Source organism: Petaurus breviceps, unplaced genomic scaffold, assembly GCF_028583685.1.
Source record: "Petaurus breviceps papuanus isolate PSGF00001 unplaced genomic scaffold, PetGlider_PUasm1.0 176, whole genome shotgun sequence".
NCBI lineage: Eukaryota > Metazoa > Chordata > Mammalia > Diprotodontia > Petauridae > Petaurus > Petaurus breviceps.
In genome coordinates this window covers 3,954,618-3,975,423 of record NW_027185771.1, presented here as the reverse complement: position 1 = coordinate 3,975,423, position 20,806 = coordinate 3,954,618, and the positions used below count along the sequence as shown (strand labels likewise).

At 39.8% G+C, this 20,806-nt stretch overlaps 1 protein-coding gene across 1 annotated transcript in view; it reads left to right on the top strand.

The window, feature by feature from the left end:
• Positions 1–20,806, top strand: part of TCF25 (transcription factor 25) — a 43,727-nt gene that overhangs the window by 7,530 nt on the left and 15,391 nt on the right. The window contains exons 2-11 of the mRNA XM_069085509.1: positions 2,582–2,761; positions 6,769–6,843; positions 8,835–8,959; positions 10,785–10,850; positions 12,164–12,246; positions 13,989–14,119; positions 17,414–17,513; positions 19,654–19,747; positions 20,307–20,399; positions 20,652–20,757. Coding sequence (XP_068941610.1) covers positions 2,582–2,761; positions 6,769–6,843; positions 8,835–8,959; positions 10,785–10,850; positions 12,164–12,246; positions 13,989–14,119; positions 17,414–17,513; positions 19,654–19,747; positions 20,307–20,399; positions 20,652–20,757 — 1,053 coding nt within the window. The remainder of the gene's footprint in view (positions 1–2,581; positions 2,762–6,768; positions 6,844–8,834; positions 8,960–10,784; positions 10,851–12,163; positions 12,247–13,988; positions 14,120–17,413; positions 17,514–19,653; positions 19,748–20,306; positions 20,400–20,651; positions 20,758–20,806) is intronic.

Below are 20,806 nucleotides of genomic sequence, written 5' to 3'. Positions count from 1 at the left end.
CAGCTTCTACACTAGAGGGATCGAAGGGCCTAGAATGTGATAATCCGGAGGTCAAGGGAGCTGGGATTAAAACCAAGAGTCACCTACGCAGCAAAACTGAGTATCCTGTTTCAGGGGAAAATATGGTCATTCAGTGGAATAGAGGACTTTCAAGCATTCTTGCTGAAAAAACCAGAGCTGAATAGAAAATTTGACATTCAGATACAAGAAGCAAGAGAAGCGTGAGAAGGTAAACAGAGAAAAGAAATCAAAAGAAACTTATCAAAGTTGAACTATTTTTTTTTTTTAAGCAATTGGGGTTGAGTGGCTTGCTTGGGGTTGCACGGCCAGTTGTTGTTTCTGGGTGTGGTGCTGGGTGTCTGGGCCCATATTTGATCCGGGTCGTCCCGGCACTGAGGCCGGTGCTCTTGCTTGCTGAGCCACTTGGCCAAAGTTGAACTATTAACATTCCTACATGGAAAAACAATAATTGTAACTTATGAAACTTTTCTCAGTAGTTGAAGGGATTAGAAATATATATATATTATATATATATATATGTCTTTATATGAGGGTATGCAGGCATATGAATACATATGTGAATGTGTGTATATATGTTTACAGGTATACATAGATAGAGGGCACGGGACCAATTTAACAGGAAGGGATGATACTTAAAAGGTGAAATTAAGAGGTGAGAGGGATATAATGAGAGGAGATGGGGAGAGACAGAGTGGGGCAACTATCTCATACAGAAGAGGCAAGGGAAAATGGTTACAATGGAGGGGAAGAATAGGAAGGCAAAAGGGAATGGGTCAACCTTATTCCTATTGAATGTGGCTTGAGGAGGGAGGGAAATACACACTAAATAGGGGATCTCACCCTCCAGGAGAATAGGGGGGGAGGGGATGTGAGGGGGGATGATGGAAGGGAGGGCAGGCTTGGGGGGAGGGAAGTTGGAAGCACCCACTTTTGAAAAGGGACAGGATCAAAGTAGAGAATAGAACAAGTGGGATGTGGGATAGGAGGGAGGAAAATATAGTCAGTCTTTTACAATATATCTGCTATGTTATTGTTTTGCATTAGCCACACATGTACAACCTATACTGAACTGCTTGTCTTCCCAGTAAGGGTGGGTAATAAGGGAGGAAGGGAATGAATCTGGAATTCAAAGTTTTAAAATCAAATTTTTAAATATATATATACTATTATCAATATTGTTTTACATGTAATTGGGAAATATAGAGATCCACCATGCCCTACTGGAAAAGTTGAAACGGGTATGGGAGAAAATATGGGAGAGAGCAGATCAGAGGTGGGGATATCCTGTGGGACTGCTGTTTTGGGGGGATGGGTGGGGGAAAAACGGGGAGAAAATTTGTAACTCAAAATCTGGCGGAAATGAACGATGTAAATCAGAAGTTAATAAAGCATTTAAAAAAAAAGATAAATATAAAGTCAGTGCAAGGTTACCTTTGAGGGGAAGGCACTAGCAGCTGAGGGGGAAGAGAACCTAGGGAGTGGCCTCCTGCAAGAAGGACCTTGAACTGAGTCAGAGATGTTGAGGAGGGTATGCATCCCAGCAAAGGGGACAAGCAATTAAAAGCCTTGAAGGAGATGGATAGTGGAGTATTAGGTGTGAAGATTAGCAAGTAGGTCACTATGGCTAGACTTATGAGTATCTGGAGGGAAATAATGTGTTAAAAGACTAGAAAGATGGGAAGGGGCCAAGTTGCAAAGAGCTTTAAAAGCTAAACAGAAAAGTTTGTGATTAACTATACAGGTAATAGGGAGCTACTGGAATTTATTCAGTTGGGAGTAGGAAAATCACTTTGCCAGCTATGTAGAGGATAAATTGGATTGAGGAGACTTGTCAGGAAGACCAATTAAGAGTCTGTTGTAATAGTCCAGATGAATGGTGATATAGGTGGTGACTGTAGAAATGGAGAGAAAAGGACACATGCAACAGCTGTCATAGAGAAAGAAATGACCAGATGTGGCCACTGATTGGCTGTGGGATGTGGGCTGAGTGAGAGAAAAGAGTTGAGGATGACCCTGAGTTTTTGAACTTGGGTGACTAAAAAAATATGGTACCTTTAAAGTAATAGGTAAGTTTGGAAGAGGGAAAGAAAATTCTTTTGATTCAGAACCATTACAGCTGCCTATCAGTGTATTGTTCAAGAAGCTCACCTCCTTCCGCCACAGTGATGTAATGAATCAAGATGTCTGCAGAGAATATATGGCTATGATGCAGATTTCCATAATTTTTATTTTTAATCTACGGCTTTTGCCTGCATTCATTTACAGTAGTAACTGAAATAGGATTCCTTCAGAAATATCCAACAGTGAGAAATCTTTCGTGTTGGTACATTTTTATGTTACACATTACTGCTATTTAGTAATAAATATTTGGAGCATAAGTTTCTTTCTCACCCCAAGAGCCAATTTTGAAAGTAGCTTATATTTCCTATTCTCTAGTTTAATATATAGGCTTAGTATCTCTAACTGTGGTCCAAACTCATCATTTTTTTCACTTAGCAAGTCTACAATGCAATCACTTCTCCCAAGACTTTTGGAATTTATTTTCTTTTCACTGACATAGATAACCAGTGAAGAACCTGAGGATGAACTTTTATCCAAAGCAAGGGGAGAAGATTACAGACTGAAGATACAAGAGGGCGCAGAGAATAATGAAGACACTAAAACTGGAGAACTAGAGGTCAACCAAGGAAGAGATGGGGAAGGTCTTTCACATGAAAACCAGGCAACAACTAGTTCACAGGTATTTGGGAACGAATAACAATCATTCTTCTTTATAGAACACAAAATCTTTCCCACTTACTGAGGAAGGTCAAGGTGTAGTAGATAGGAACCTAGTAATTAAGCATCTGCTATGTGCCAGGCTCTGTGCTAAGTGCTGGAGCTACAGAGAAAGGGAGAAGACAGAACCTGCCCTCAAGCTTGTAGTCTGGAGAGACAGCATGCAGACAGCTGGGTAAAAACATGGCAGAGACAGATACATTGGGAATTGTCTCCAAGGGAAGGCACCAAGATTAATAAGGATTAGGAAGGCCTTCTCGCAGAAGATGGGACATAAGCTGACTCCTAAAGGAAGCCACGAAGCAGAGATGAGGAGTGGGAGAGTTCTAGGCATGAGAGAGCCAGTGAAAGGGCTTGGAGTTGGGCAATGGAGGCCAGTATCAATAGATCAAAGAGCATTTCGAAGGTAGCAAAGTGTAAGAAGACTGGGAAGATATGAAGGGGCCAGGTTATAAAGGGATGTGAATGACAAGCAGAAGATTTTATGTTTGATCCTGGAAGTAAGAGAAAGCCACCAGAGTTGATTGAATTGGGGATGATTCAGTCAGACTAAAATGTGATGTTTTAGGGAGATCAGTTTGGCAACAGAATGGAGGATGAACTGAAGTGGGGAGACTTAAACAAGGGAGACCAGCCATCAGGCTAGTGTAATAGTCCAGGTGACAGGCGAGGAGAGCCTGCCACCAGGGTGGTGGTAGTGTCAAAGGAGAGAAGAGGGGTATAGATTAGAGATGTTATAAAGGTGGAAATGACAGGACTTGACCATTGGATAGGGGAGGTGAGAGAGTTAGGAGTTGAGGATGGTGGTACCCTTGATTGTAGTAGAGAAGTTAGGAAGAAGAGAGGGTTTGGGGGTAAATATGAGTTTAGTTTAGCATATGTTGTGTTTAAGATGTCTATAAGACATCTAACTCAAGATATCTGCTAGGCAATTGGAAATGTGAGACTGGGGGTCAGCAGGGAGCTTAGGGCTAGGTAAGTAGATTTGAGACTCATGTGCATAAAATATGATAATAAATTAGCAATTAACATCTCTGCACACGAGTCTCATAATTGATAATGAAAATTGAAACCATGGGAGCTGATGAGATCACCAAGTGAAATAGTGGAATAGGGGGAGAAAAGAAGAAGGCTCAGGAAGACATGACTTGGATAATGATTAGCAAAGGAGGCAGAAGCAGTAGTCAGAGAGGTAAGAGGGGAATCAGGAGAAAGCAGTGTCACAAAAACCTACAGAGAAATAGAAGGGCGTGATCAACAATGTCAGAGGTCAAAAAAGGCTGAGGATTGAGAAAAAGACATTAGATTTGGTGATTAAGAGACCATTAGTAACTTTGGAGGAAGCAGTCTTGGTTGAATGATGCAATCAGACACCAGATTGCAAAGAGCTAAAGAGTGAAAGGAAAGGAAGTAGAGACATCTGTTGTAGATGGCCTTCTCAAGCAGTTAACCACCAAAGGGAAGAAAGATATAGGATAGTAGCTAGTGGGGGGGGGTGTTTGTTTTTTGAGGGGGGAAGGCAAGGTATTTGGGGTTAAGTGACTTGCCCAAGGTCACACGGCTAGCGTGTCAAGTGTCTGAGGTCGGATTTGAACTCAGGTCCTCCTGACTCCAGGGTTGGTGCCTATTCACTGTGCCACCTAGCCTCCCTGAAGGCAGGGTTTTTTGAGGATGGGGGAGACAATTTTTCAGTTTTCAGTTACAAATATTCTCCCTTCTTCCACCCCCTCTCTGACCTATTGTAATGGTAAGAAATCATGTAAAACATAGTTTCCATATTAACCATGTCCCACCCCCAACCTCCCAAGAAAAAGAAAAGGCAAGGAAAAATAAAGAAAAAAAATGTGCTTTAATTTGCATTCAGAGTCTATCAGTTCACCAGAGGTGGATAGCATTTTTTATCACGAGTCCTTGGGAGTTTTGCTAGGTCATTATATTGATCAGTTAGTAAATCTTTGACAATTGTTTATCTTTACAGTATTGCTGTTACTGTGTAGGTTGTTCTCCTGGTTCTGCTTACCTCACTTTGCATCACTTCATATAAGTTTTCCCAGTTTTTTCTGAAACCACGCCCTTTATGCTAATACTAGTAGTGGTATTCTATATATTCATATATCATCACTTGTTCAGTGATTCCCTGATTGTTCGGTATCCCCTTAGTTTCCAGTTCTTTGCTACCACAAAAAAAGCTGAAACAATTGAATATTATTGAGATAATAGGAAAGGGGGGCGGCGGGGCAAGGCTCTGGAGAGAAGATGGGATGGAATGAGGTGACTTGTACGTGAAGAGCAGTTGCCTTGGCAAGGAGAAGGGCCATCTCTTTAGGTGAAAGGAGGTTGAAGGAAGGATGATAGCCAAAGGTCACTGGGATGAGAAACAGGACAGGAGGCATCTCTCTGTAAATGGCCTCAGTTTTTTTCAGTGAATGAGGTAAGATTATTACCTGGAGGTGAGGTGGGCAGAGGCAGGGAAGATGTGAGAAATCTCCAGGGTTTGGACAAAAGGGTTTGGAAAAGCCACAGTGGTGAGTGAGATAGTGAATTGATTTAGGCAGGTATAAAAGGATTGCCCTGCCACAGTGAAGGCCTAGTTGGGATTATGTAGCATAAACTTGTAGTGGCTCCAGTCATCTTGGTTTTGTGATTTTCTTCAGCTTATTTCAGCAGCACGTTTGTAAGAGCAGAGGCAGCAGAGAGTAGGAGTAATCTAGTGCCAGAGTTGGGAAGGGCAAGATCTTCTATAGGTTAAGGTATCAAGGGAATTGAGCCTTGCTCCATCTTCATTATGCCTGTATTCATGCTTGAGAGGTCTCATCTCCATAGCTTAGTAGCTTTGTTTTTTGGATGCTATTAATTGTATCACCACTAAATATATCCCTTTTAGGACCATGTTTAGATTAGAATAGATTCTAAGAAAACAATAAAATGAGAAATACTGACCTGTTGGGGTTAAATCTTGGGTGCAGTTTCCCAATCTATTGTTTCCCTCTTGTCCCTTCTGGCTGCTTTTCAAGGGATTCTTGAAAACTTTGTTTTCTATTTAATATCTACATACTTTCCCATTAGTTTTAAAGAGGAGGCAGCCTTTAAGTAGTATACCTTAGAAGTAGGATCCCTTAAATATTTCTTTTACCTATCCAGGTCTCTTTCCCTCTTCTGTATTTGGGTACCCTTTTCTTTAGGATAGGTTCCCTCTGTATATGTTTAGCAGTAGTTTATTTGGCAGCTCCTAATTAATGTTGAGTGGCTTTTGTAGTATTTACTCTTGGATGGGGAAGAGAGTTATAGGCTACCTCCTCAAGTTTCTACAGAGTTTTGTCTTTGGGAAATGTTTTTTTTTTTTTTTGAAAATTTTAGCAGTGTATTTTTTTCCCCAATTATATGTAAAGAAAGTTTTCAACACTGACTTTTATAAGATTTTGAGTTGCAAACTCTCTCTCCCTCCCATCTCCTGTCCCCAGGATGGCAAGTAATCTCATAGAGGTTATACATGTACAATCATATTAAACATATTGGAAATGCTTTTTAAGCTATGCACTGGACTGAATTACTGATTCTGATGCTCATTTGTGTGTTTGAAAATACTCAGGTTAGATCTGTATTTCATAGTGCCTAACCACTGCATTCTATCGTTTTTATGTTCAATCCCAAAAGAGTTCCTAGAAAGCTCCTTAAAAGGGAAAGAGCTCACAAAAATAGCCTTCTCTCTCTTTTTTCCCCCTAGTCTCCTTACTTCTATGTTTATTTTTTCTTAAGCATATTCCTGTTTGGGGACTTGGAAGCAGAAATGGGAAGCCTGCTCATACCATAGGATACATCATTGAGTTTTATGCCCAGATCAACCTGTCCATAATCTCCTCAGAAATTGTAATCTGGATTCTTTATTGATATGACAGAGCCCTTTCTTACCCTCTTCAGTGCATTGGCTCCTTATTTTTTCTGTGGATCACAGTGTTCTTCTTTTGACAGCCTAATCTGAATAACAAGCCACGGAAGAAAAAGAAGAAGAAGAAAAATAAGAAAACCACAATGGGAGAAACTCCGGTATGTTTGAGTCAAAGCTTGTGTGTAGTTTGGTCATTATTTATTGTTTCCCTTCTGTCCCTTCTGGCTGCTATATAAAGGAGTTTTGAAAACACTGATTCCCATTTTTTTCTCTGTAAGTATTTTAAATGCTTGCTGTGTGCCAAGCACTATGCTTAGAATAAAAAAAAAAGGCAAAAACACTATCCCTGCCCTCCAAGGGCTTACACAAACAACAGTGTACATATAAGATGTATATAGAGTAGTTGGAAATTTATCTCAGAGGGAAGGTTAGGGGAGTAGAGGCTGGACCAAGAAAGCCCTCCTGTGGAAGATGGAAATTGAACTAAGTCTTAAGGGAAAGCAGAGAAGCTAAGGACATAGAGATGAGAGAGAGAGAGAGAGGTCCTGACATGGGGGACATTTAGAGAAAAAGCACATTAGGTGATGGAGTAGTGTGTATGAAGAATGTCAGTAGAGTATGTGCAGGGGTGGGAGAGGTGAAGGGACAAGGAAAATAGGAAGGACCAAGGTCATGAAGGCTTTCAAAGCGAAGGAGGATTTTGTATTGGACTTAAGAGGTGACAAGGAGCCTCCAGGATTTTGAGTGGGTCAGAGCTGTGTTGTAGAAAGTCTTTTTGGCAGCTAAGTGGAGAGTGGCCAACTTTGGGGTGAAGCATGAGGCAGGGAGACCCACCACGAGGCTATTGCAGTAATCCATTTGTGGGAGTGAGAGACTGCCAGGATGATGATTAGGTGAGTGGGCAAACATGGTGAAGGTGGGAATGACAGGGCTTGACAACCGACTGTCTATATATATAGAGTGAATGTAGGGGGATTTGGGGTGACACTGACAAATGTGGATGGTGTGAGCCTTAGGGAAAGGCTGCACAGTGACCGTGGAGAGGGAGTTTGGGCATGGCAGTAGGAAATGGGGAGTATGAGCAAAAGTACAGTCAATGCTACAGAGGGTGACCAGGGCAATTTCAACAGCAGCTTTACTCACTGTGCCACCTAGCCACCCCTGAAGTTGGTTAATAATTAAGCATGTATGCATTCCACAGGACACAGTGGAAAGGGATGGGCAAATCTGGAGTGGGACATTTGGGTATGGAGCTAAGGGAAGGGAGATAGGGTTTGGGGAACAAGCAGTGGGGGTGGGGGAACAGGTTTTCTACTTCAGCACCCTGGAGTTTAGAATCATTGAGTTGGGGAGAGTTTTGAGCTATGAGTCCAAGCACAGTACCAGGAGGCAGGTGATGATCAAACTGTCCAGGGCCCTCTTTTGAGGTTCAGCCTCCCATCAGGTAGGCCTGCTTCACAGTGGACAGGGAGAGGTAAAGATAGAGCATGGGGGGAGTCTAGACAGGAAGCAAGAGCTGGCAGTTACTGTGTGTCTGTTCTGGGAAATGTCCATAGAGCACTGGAGAAGTCTTGGAGCCTGGATCCCAGGCTGAGGCAGGCCTCTGGCAGCAGGCCCCAGTAGTAGTATAATTTAGATAATTCTGAAACAGAAAAAAAGATTGCTTAACAAGGTTTGCTCTCCTTGTTTCATGCATTTCCTTTGGAAAATCAGCAATCCTCTTACTCTACTGCCTCTTTTTTTCCTTTTCCAATCTGTCTTATACAATTGATAAGCAACATGCAAGCAATTGATAATTCTCACTGCTCCTGTGAACTGTACACCCTCTGTTGATTATTATTCTGTTAACTTGTCAGTTCAGTAGCAAGTGGAAATAGTAATTTGTGTTCAGTTTATTGTCAACAAATACATTTCAAATTAATGCTTTTGCCCCTTTGGTTGTAGAAATGAATCGCTTTCTCCTGGCATTACAGTTTTAATTTTATGTTTGCATAGTCCAGATCCTAAAGCTGTTTACCTGTTTCTTCCTCTTTAAAAAAATAAAAAAAACAAAAGTTCTTGATAACTAATGTGTCGAATGGTTCTCATGGCAGAGTAGAATAGAATTATTTTGATGTTATTCTCTCTTGAATTTTTTTGGTGCTTGCAGGAAGATGATGGTCTGGAGGATATTGACAGCATTTTAGAGAAAATTGAAGTTACCAGTGGTCTTTCAAATCAGACTCAGAGCAGTGTCATTATGGAGAGTCGGCCTCTGCTCTATGTTGAACACAGGTAAAAGACTAATGGTGGATTTTTTTTCCCCAGCCTTTGATGTAACATAGAGCCCATCTGTTGTTTAGCAGGGAAACTATTCCTTGGAAAGTGTTAGATTTATTTTGTTTTAATTCTTCAGGATGTTTTCTTGAAAGATGTTACTATAAAATGTGGTCCTTCATTTCAGATCAAATTACTCAACTGTTAATCTTTTCCTTATTCTAACTGCTGGCTGAGAGGGAAAATTAAATCACTTGGCTCTTAATTTCCAAGTTTTTCTGATTTATTCACTCTGATAGGAAAACAGATAGTTACCTACATGTTTGGGGTGAGTAACTGTTTCATTTGCACTTTTTTGAGTTAGCAAACCTCTCTGTTGGCCAATTCCTACAGTTATTCTTAGTCCAGAGAGCCTGGAAACCCTCTGGGCTATGACCTTAGTGGCTCTTCCTGGAAGAGAGAAAGTTTGATTGGACCTACATGTTATAGGGGAAGGATTCCTGAACAGGGAATAAAGATACTATCATCAAGCCCTGGTTCTGTCATTGAAGAGTTGTCTGAATTTGAGCCTTTTTTGCCCCATACATAAAGTTAGGAAAGGTTTTTTGATTGCAACATTACTTTTTAAGTACTTTTAAAAAAAAATATTGTTGGTATCACTGGTTTTTATACCACTTATTTCCCAATCACTTCTTCAGTAGCCCCTTCCCATAGAGTTATCCCTTATTACAGAGAACAAAGACGAGAAAACAGTTAAACAAAACTAACCAGTATATCCCCAAAGTCTGCCATTATATGCAGTGTTCTACATCCCTCCCACCTGTACCCTTCTGCAAAGAAGTTGGGGAGATACTGTCTCATATGCCCTCTTTGGGGCCAAGCTTGGGCATTATAATTTCACAGGATTTCATTTTGGTATTTTTTATGCCTTTTGTCTGGATGTCACAGGGTTTGGGTTTTTGGGTTTTTTTTTTGAGGGAGTTCAGGGGATCCCTCTCCTCTTCCAGCTTAAATGCTCCCTTGAAATAAAAGTAATTTAGCAAAAATATCTTCAGTCCTTTTTAACTCTAATATGCTAGTTACATCTCATCTGCCTTCATAAATTTCCTTCTGCTTTCCCTAGGCAATATCTCTCACTTCCTTCTGTCTTGGTGCACATCCTCCTGCCTTCCTCTCCCCTGCTCTCTTTTCAAGGGAAGATGTTGGAACAGTGTTGTTTGGCACGGCTGCCTTGTCCTCAGTGAACTGTAGGTCCATAGCTTATTCCTGCAGCCACTACAGGGCATTCTGCATATAGGTTGAGGTGCAAATAGCTAGTTTAACTTGTAGAGGCATGCACGCTGATACTGATCTTTGGACAATGCTTGGATACAGAACTCAGCTCTCTTCTCTTATTTTCCCATCTCTCCAGCTTTAGGTAGATGGGTTTGTTTAGCTCACTCTTGTCATGTTATTTAACTGTTAGGGATGCGCTTTGTCCTGCTAGTCTGCTATTCTTTTAAAGATGTGGAAGACATCTTTAACAATTGGACAGGTAATCTGCTTTTGAGAGGAGCGTCTGTCTGCAGGACACATGCCTCAACAACCCATTGCAAGTACTAGAAACTGTCATTCTGGTCTTTTCCCTGAAGCATGTGCCTAGCCTAACTCCATGGCTGGCCCTGCAGAGGGCAGTAACTCAGACTTCAGAGTGAACAGGATCGCTGATTGTTAACTGTTGGTCAGTCTAAGGCCACGATTCTCACTGTTCCTTTGTTATTTGGAGTTTAGGGATTAAAAGAAAAATTCTCAGTTGTAGAAAAATTCCACTTTTGTTTGTTGTCTTTTATTTCTAATTCTCTAGACACTTGAATCCAGAGACAGAGTTGAAAAGATACTTTGGAGCTCGAGCTGTCCTTGGAGATCAGAGGTGAGAGCAAAGCTTGATGTAAACTGAACTACTAAACTTTAGTAGTATTTAAAACAGCTGTTGACAAGAAATCATAACATTCCAAAAGTATGCTGTGGATACAAAGGAATAGTATTTGTCTTCATTAATTTTGGAAAAATAAAGTTATAGTAAATTGTTGGAATCTTTGGTGTTAACATGTATATGAAAGTCCTTAGAAGGAGATAGACTTTGCTCAGTGCTTCTTTTTGAGGGGAAAATGTGTATCTGTGTTGCTCATCTTTCATTATTTTTCCCTAACTCATGTTCTTAGACTCTGTGTTGACTTCTTAGTAACCATTGGCATTCTGGGACTTGATGGTCATGGCAACCTAAGTCGGATGCCTGATTGAATATTACCTGTCATCAGTAAAGCGTAAAGTACCTGACATGGGTACAGGGCTAGTCTTGATTTATTTACTTGGTTAACCTTAGGAGTGTTGGCAGTTTGAGATTAGATTTAGATTGGAGACTGTTAAAAAAAAATGATAGAAAATCACATCCCAGGTGACACTTTTTGGTCAAATATGTTTACAAGGCAAATACTATAGGGTGTCTCAAAAGTCTTAAAGTGCAGATTAAACTTCAATTGCTTATCTAACACAGCTTTAATACCTTAAAACTGTACCAGAACTTTTGGGGCATTCCATATTTTATGGTGCTAGAGAAAGTCAGATCAGTCAGGGAACTGAATCATGTTTAGATCAGAAAGAACTTCAGAGATCATCTAGTGCACCCTCCTTTTACACATGAGGAAACTGAGGCACACAGGGGGTGAAGTGACTTACCCAGGGTCACCCAGACAGGGAACAGAGCTGGCCTTTGAACCCAGATTCTTTTTTTCCTCATTCCAGGCTCTTTGCTCAACACTTGGCTTCTGTAATGTTTGACATCAACATTTCACTTGATTTAACGTCTTAAAACAGCTGGGGATTTTAGTCCTACTTCTAAGTTCTAAACTTTAAAAAACTAGTATCTTTTTTTTTTTTTGGAGGAGGGAAGGCAAGGCAATGACTTGCCCAAGGTCACACAGCTAGTACATGTGTCAAGTGTCTAAGACTGGATTTAAACTCAGGTCCTCCTGACTCGAGGGCCGGTGCTCTATTCACTGCACCACCTAGCTGCCCCTAGTATCATTTTTAAGGAAAATTCTACAGGGACCATGAAGCTTTGTGTCTATAATGTTGCAACTTATAGTGTGAAAGACTTCTTAATTTTTTACATATTTACCAATGATTAATAACTGATGGAATTTGTCCCCAGAGATAAAACATTTTCTGTTTTTTAATCCACAGACCTCGACAGAGACAGCGTCAGTACCACCGAAGCACTTGGCTGACCACTCCAAAGAGCACCTGGCCCCGCTATAGCAAAACAGGTTGGGGCTTCATCAGGTTGTGGTCAGCAGGGTATCTTATGCCAGCTGTGGTCATCATCAGTTGTCATTACAAACCTTTTTTGGGGGGCCATGCTTGTTCTGTGTAATTTTGGAGCATTCATGCAAGACTTTCATGCACATTATCCTGTTTGATCTTCATAGCAGCACTTTGAGTTTGGCAGGAATCATTATTCCTATTTTATAGGGGAAGAAATAAACTCATTTAAGTAATTTTCCAGTGGTCAAGTAGCTAGTAATTGAGAGTGCTGGAACTAGCACCTAGCTTTTCTTGTCCAGAGTTTTTTCTGCTGTTTGCAGGGGGAAGTGGGGAGGTCTTTGATGTTTTTTGCCAACAGATACATTAGCGTTTGGGAATAAGGAATATTTTGAGGTATACATCTATTAAATTTTATAGCTTTTAAAGCACAAATTTAGGGTTAACTTTAACCCTGTATTAAGACTTTTAAGATGTACACATTTACTTTTTCAAATACCACCTGAAAATAGGTTTTGTTTTTTAAAATTAACCTTTTTAACTTTGGAATTTTGAAGCATAGGAATCAATTTAGTTTTCAAGCCGTTTGATATATAGTGAATTTTAGCATGACTGTATAGGAGATTCATGTCCATGTTTATCCCTAGGACAAATTGTGACTGTGGCCAATTCTAGATTTTCTTCCCATTTTTCATATCCTTCAAGCTTCTTATGTTCTTATCAAAAAAATATCTTGTGAACTACAGGCAATATCTATAGTATTTGGACAGTTATTTGGTCTTTGTGTTGTCCGTGTGATAAGTGTCTTGTACTAAGATGTTCATCCAAGCAGGGCATCACTTGGGAGGAGATAGGGTTAAAAACTACCAAGCTGTTTCATAAGGGCAGACCAGAGCTGGATTTTTTCTGGTTGATCAGAAGAATTAAGATTGTAAATACCAGTCAACAGTTTTAATTTGCTTATGAAAATTGAGCTGTTGACACCTATCCAACACTATCCTTGATAGAACAGGAAAGAATGAGATACCTTTTCCCCTTCTTTACTAAAAAAAGACCTAAAACTTATGTAGCTACACCATCAAACATATCACCCCAAGGCAAAGAGGGTGGTATTGCCTGTACCCCATTCCATATTCCTCTACCATTTGAGTATACTTTTTCCATGACGTTTCCCCTTTCATGGCTGTCCTTAGATATTCATATTAGCCTAACATCATATGGATACAATTTTGGGATGGAAGCATGTGTTAAAATGTGGGCACCAGCATTCCCATCCTCCAACAACCTTTCACGTAGTGTTTTTAAGGCAGTCTAGTGCTGTTAGTTTTATATTCAGGTTTCTGTATCAGGTCCATTTACTGTATTTCAAAGTATCACCACTAGTATTGTCTGTTTTTTTCTAAAGCAGGTTATGTGAGTAAATTATTCTATAGATCTAGACTAAACCAGTTTAAATTAAGTTTGAGGAAAGGGTTTAGCTCTGACTTTTAGCTGTTATATTTTATCTAAAACAAGCATTAAAACCCTGGAATTTGGGAATTGAGAATTGAGAATATAGATTAACAAAAATTCTGCCAGTAGATTTTAAATACTCAAGAAAAAGCAGAAGTTATTAATTTTTACTAACCATAACAACTATTCCTTATTGCTGAATTAATACATATAGTTTTGTGAGTGAGATGTTATAGCCCTATTGAAACTGGCTAGGATTGGCTTGGTTCACTGATAGAATTTCCACTAATCCTAGGTATTACAATGCGAGTATTAGAATCAAAAAGGGGAGTTCAGCACTTCACATTTGAACACCACCGAGAGTACCAGCAGGTGCAGTTCCAGTTCCTGAATGCAGTGGAGTCCATGGACCCAAATAACATCGTGGTATGTTTTGAAGAGAGTGTGACTAGAATGTACAGTCCATCCTTGGGTCACTGTTATGTTATGGTAACACCCCTCCATGGCCAAAGGGAAAAGAGTAGAGGACAAACTTTCAGGCCAGTATGAGAAATAAGAATGCTCCTTTGTGTGAGTCCTTTCAGATGAGGAAATGGGAAATGATTATATAAATAAGTGTGAGATGACCTTTAAAGACAGGGTTTAGCTACCAGCTATTCTATTTTTAAACCTTTTTCTTTAGAAGAAAGCTAAGTTATTTATTAGCATTTTAGTAGAACAACTTCAGCATTGAAGTTTTATGAAAAGTGTCCAATTTGCTTAAATTTGATAGGAAAATTTGAGACTCTGGGCTAAAGTTGAAGTGATATGGATACATTGTTCAGGATCTGAAGAATTAAAAAACTCACATGAACATCAAACGTTTCAGACCCATATCACTCCTAAAGACATCTTTTTACAACATGATTTCTTTTCTAGATGGGTCTTATAAGTGGATTAGGTGCTAGGTAGGATTCTTGAAACAGAATTGATTGAAATTGAAAGTTATCACAGTGCACTGCCCTTGTTTCTCTCTTTCACATGACAGGTTATCATGTAGCTAAATACCAGCAGAGAGCCTCTCTTGTAGTGTGCCAGTGAAAAATATAGCCTGAACTTTTATATGCCCAGTACGCTCTGAGCTCCAGAGGAGCTCCTGGAAATGAATCTGTCTACATACTTTGACCCAAGGATAGGGAACCTGCGACCTCAAGGCCATATGTGGCCTTCTAGGGCCTTAGATGTGGTCTTTTGTTTGAGTCCGTGTTTTACAGAACAAATCCTTTTTTTAAGGGGATTTGTTCTATGAAGTTTGAATTTAGTCAAAGGGCCACATTTGAGGATATAGAGGGTCACATGTGACCTTGAGGCCACAGGTTCTCCACCCCTGCTCTTCCCCCAAAGTAGGTCCAAATCTTGTCCCTGGGAACTTTGTTAATTTAAGATTTTTGATGGGATGAGAAGCCACCTGAATATAATCATACTTGTACTCTAGAGAGGCCAAATTTCAGAAGGTTCAGAAAAAGGATAGGTAGGATCCTGTGAATAGATATTTTGCAAAGGAAGTCATCCTAGAAGGGATGGGATTCTCTCAAGAAAGAAATTCTTTAAAAAGTAATAAAAAATAATTTTGATGAGGAAATGGAGCTACCTAAAAAAAAAAAACTAATGTGATGTATAGGTAACACAGTTTTGATTTTTTTTTAAAAGATGTATAGAAGATAGAGACAAAGGTAGGTAGTAGAAGATGCTTCTAAAATCTTGGAATGATTTTGTAAGAATAGCATGAGGATCACTATAGCTCAGAATAAGCTGAGGCTGGCAAGGAGAGCCAAGGATATCAAAGGTTTGGGCAGGGGGGAGGTTAATTTAATTTAATTTTAAACCTATATAGGAAGCAAAATAATATAGGAGGATAAGCTATAGGACCAGGGTTGATGGAACAATCATAACTGACAATAGGAAGAAGACAGAGCTTGCTAATTTTCATTTTACTAAGAAGAAAGGTGTTTGGATTAGAAAAGATGAAATGACCAATAGGGACTTAATAGACACAAGAAATATTTAGATAGGAAGAGGAAACTTAGCTACCTTTGATTAATTCAGGTGAATAAGCCTAGAAGAACATGACACTTGCTGAAAGGATAGATCATTGTAATTACTGAACTGCTGTAAGAGATGTTTGAAAGGTCACATTGTACAAGAAGGGTACATAAGGACTGGGAAACCTTGAATTTTGATCTAGTTTTTTAAAAAGGGAAGCGAATACAGTCTGTAAACTGGAGGCTCTTGAGCTGGATTTTTGATTTGTGGTAGAATTTTACTACTTATTGTAAGGGTGGTTAACCTTCTGAAAAGGAAACAGGAAGCAGTAGCATGGCTTCATTAGAACAGGTCAGGCCCATCTATCTTTGTTTGCTTTTTTAGCAGAGTTGCTAACTGGTATGTCAGGGTAGTATTGTAGGGATAGTTTACTTGGCCTTTAGCCAAGTCTTATGGAAAAGCTAGAGCAGTGGGGCTAAAAGACAGCACAAGTAAGTGAATTCAGAACAGGCTGAACGGTTGGATGAACAGCTCAATTGCAGCTTGGAGAAGGTCTCCCGTGAAGGCTTCCCTTCCAGAATTGTGGTTGGTTGGCCCTGTGCTGGTTTTTTTTATCAGTGACTTGAATAGACATAAATGGCACACGTCTCAGATATGCAAATGAGACATCACTAGGAGGAATAGCTAACATTGGATGATAGATTCATGAACTAAAAAAAATCTTGACCGACTGCAACTTTGCAGTGACAGAGTCTTATAAGAAGAAATTTAGTAAGAATAAAGTAAAAAAATCAACTTCACAAGAACAAGGCAGGGGAGATGCAGTGAGCTAGGAGTTTGAAAAAGATGTGTGAGTTTTTGTGCACTGAAAGTATGAATCAGTGGTGTAATAGGACAGCCAAAAAGGCTGACATAATCTTTGATGGCATTGAGGACAGTGTCCGGGACCAAGAGAGGGAGAGTTCTCTGATCAGGCTATATCTGTAATGTATTCAACTCTGAGCACCACTTTTTAAGAGGGACGTTATCTGATGAACTGGAAAGCATCCAGAGGAGGTTAATCAGTTTGTGGTGAAGGGCTTTGAAAGTGTGACATGTGAGTATCATTTGGAGGACCTCGGGGTACTTAGCCTGGAAAAGAGAAGACTTATTTGAAACATGTTAGCTTTATTCAAATATTTGAAAAACTTAGATAGAAAAGGTATTCTTCTTGACCCCAGAGGTCAGAAGTAGGAGCAGTGGGTTACAGAGCTTTCCAGAGATGGAAAAGTCTGCCTCTGGAGGCAAGCTGTTCCCCCATGATAAGAGGTCATCAGGTAAAAGTTGGGTGACCGCTTGTTGGATATATTGGCGAGGGGAATCTTGTTCTGATGTGGGATGGTCTAGATTGCCTTTATACCTTTTTCCCACTTAGAGATGTTGTGATTATCCTCCAATATCAGGAAAGGACACTAAGTCCTCTTCTGGCATGTATAAACTGATGTAAATGATGGAGAGATGAGAACTACCAGGTATTTTTTGAGTTCCAAATGAATTCCCTTATGTGAGAAAGTTTAAACATGCTGTAAAAGAAATGTGAATCTATCGAGTGCTTTTATATTATTTGTATACTCATAGGTTTAATTTCCAAAGAAGGTCAGTTGCATTAAACAGTATGTGTCTGATATCATAACCATCTCTTTTCCCCTGCATTTTCAGCTTCTACTCCAGGGAAACCCTTATCACATAGACTCACTGCTCCAGCTCAGTGATGTATGTCGACTCCAAGAGGATCAGGAGATGGCGCGTGACCTTATAGGTAAAAGTTAGCAACAACTAGGACAGCTGTCACCTTGTCGGGGCAAAGGGAGATTGTAAATTTTTATTCCTGGCTTAGTGTGCTAAAACAATCCATCTCTCCTCTTTTAAGAGCATTTTAGTGGCAAGAGAAATGGTTTCTAAATGTAGTTTTGATAGATGCCAGGCAGTGATTAGTTTTGCCAAGATGGAACAACAGGATAAGGTGCCCTTGTTCTGACATCTTGAGCTAATAGTTATTAGCACTTTAAATGAAATCATTGAGTCAAAATATCATTCCTTAAGAAACTTAATTCTGTCAGTCTCTCAAATTGTCACTCTATATCTAGCCGCCCTTTCAATGCCAGAGTCCTAAAAATAATTTGTACTCATTATGTCTACTCATCCCCATTCTCTTTTGAACTTCATGTAATCTGGCTTCCATTCCCACTTCTTTACTGAAACTACTCTCAAAGGTTATTTGTGATCTTTTTATTGCTGAATTCCAAGGTCCCTTTCAATCTTCATCATTACTAAAACTTTTGACACTTGTTGCCACCATACCTTGTGGTTAAGTTTTTCTTTCTTGGCTTCTGTGGCATTGCTGTCTTGATTTTCCTCCTACCTGTTTGTCCTTTTTTAGTCTCCTTGGCTTGTTTAGCAGGCATCTCATGCCCCATAACCATGGATATGCCACCTATGGCTCTGTCCTTGGCCATTTCCTCTTTTTTTTTTTTCCAGTGATGTTGTTTATTCTAATGGACTTGGTTGTTATCTCTATGTAAATGACTCCCAAATTTCATTATGCAGCCTCTAATATCTCTCCTTACCTCCAGCCCTGTATTTCATTGCCTACTGGACATCTCCACTTTGATGTCCTGTCAGCAACTCAAATTTAACATGTCCAAGAAATAGCTCATCATCTTTTTTCCTAAACAGCCCCTTCCTCTGGGTTTCCTATTTCTGTTTAGAGTTTCGTTATCCTCCCCTTAGACACACACACCACCAATCTGTTACCATAGCCTATTCAAGCTTCACAAATTCGCTTAATGTCTATTCCCTTCTGTTCATTCATATAACCTCCATCTTAGTTCAAGCCTTCCTTTCTCTTTCCTGGATTGTTATAATAACTCCTAAATGGTTTTCCTATCTTAAGTCTCTACCCTTTTTTTTTGCTTTTGGAGGGCAATTGGGGTTGTGACTTGCCCAAGGTCACATGGCTAGTTTTTGTGTTAAGTGTCTAAGCCTGGATTTGAACTCAGGGTCCTCCTGACTCCAGGGCTGGTGCTCTATTCACTGCGCCACCTAGCTGCCCCTCTACCCTTTTTCAGTCCATCCTCCACACAGCTTCCAAAATAATCTTCCCTGAAGCATAGCTCAGTTTGTATCTCAAGAATTTTCGTTGACTTTCTTTTGCCTCCAGGATAAAAGGCAAACTCCTTGACCTGGCATTCAAAGCCCTCTATGCTCTGGCACCTCCCTAATTCTCCAGACTTGGAATGTAGCATTCTAACCAAACTGGAACACTAGCTGTTTTCCTTGACCCTGCATTCCATCTCCTGTCACATGACAGTCTGCCATGCCTGGAATGCACTTCCTCCTCCTTTCCACCTGTCAGAATCCTTTCTTCTAGCTCAGTTATGATGTCAAGTTCTACATGAAACTTCCTCATATCCTTTAAGTAGCTGATGTTTTTCTCCTTCCTCAATAATACCCAATTATCATTGAATAAGAGTAGAAAGAATGTTACACTTAATCTGTCGAGTGTTTTTTCCAGTTAAGCTCCTTGATGGCTGTCAGTATTAGATTTATTTCCTTTTTCCTTTGCGGCACCTAGCACAATGCTTTGCACAAAACAGTAACTTAACAGCTGTTAAATTGAATTTAAGTTTAATTGACTTAGTCACACCAAGTGAATTGCGTTGATGAATCCACTGGGTGATGGCAAAATGGATACCAAAGAAGCCCTGTCTTAGTGTCACAGGCAAGTCAGGGACAAGCATCTTGGTATTCTATCTTCTGCTTATCCATTCTGTTAGCTTGCAAAAATTTTATATGTGCGTGTGTGTGTGTGTAGCAAATTAACCCCTGCCACAAAGAACTTTTTAACTTGGTGAACATTATGAAAATGGCTCCTATAATAGCATTTTTCTTATTTTTAGAGAGAGCTTTGTACAGTTTGGAATGCGCATTTCACCCTTTGTTTAGTCTCACCAGTGGAACCTGCAGACTAGATTATCGCAGAACTGAGAACAGGTTAGTGACTTCTCATTTTTGTGTTTTGCTTTTGTTCCACAAACTTAGATTCAAAGATCTCTAGATCATGGAGATCTGTTAGCACATTATCAACTGCAGGTTGTGAAAGAAGCAAAGTGTATCTCTGTCCCATTATGTAGTGTATTCACTAGAAGCATTCTGCTAGAACCAAAAATAAATGTCAGTATTAGATAAGTAACAAGAGACTTTCCTCATTTCTTTGCTTTTAATTTCTGGAGTCGAAACTTCTAAGGAAAAAAATTCTAAGGAAATTTTTGAGGGTCAGAAATCATAATCGTATGTCCTGTTGTATAATACAGTAAAATCTATAACTTACTTCACCCTACACATGTAAAATACTTAACATTTCTGTACCCTTGATAATTTTGACTGTCCTTTCATATGCATTATCTCATCTGATGTTTACAACACTGTAAAGCAAGCAGAGCCAGATATATTGTACCTTTTTTTAGGTGGAAACTGATGTTCTTAGTACTTAAGTTATATGGCCAAATTTTCAGTAAAACTCTTTATCTACATAATCTGTTTCGTTATCTAGAGCTTTCTACCTGGTTCTCTTCAAGCACATGATGTTCCTAGAGAGGAGAGGCTGTCCCCGAACAGCCCTGGAATTCTGCAAACTTATCCTAAGGTAAATGCTAGCTGTTAACAGCTCAGTCCATATAGAGGCATATGCTAGTCATAAGCTCATTTGAGTCATGAGACATCCTGTGTCTTCAACGTAACTGTTCATTGAAGATGGTTGAAGGAACTCACCCTGCTAAGAAAGTGCTGAATAATCATACTTTGTGGGTTTTGTTGCAACTGTAGCTTAATTTCTTGTGCCGAGATCATAACAGCTTCTTTCTTTTATTCTTTTGCTCATTTTCCCTTCTCATGGAAGTCTCGATCCAGACAATGACCCCCTCTGCTTGTTGCTGATTATTGATTTGCTGGCATTACGAGCCAGGGATTATGGGTTCCTAATACGTATGTTCCAGGAATGGGAGGTGAGTTGTGAGAATTTTTGAATCACAGACTTTTAGTACTTGAGTGGCC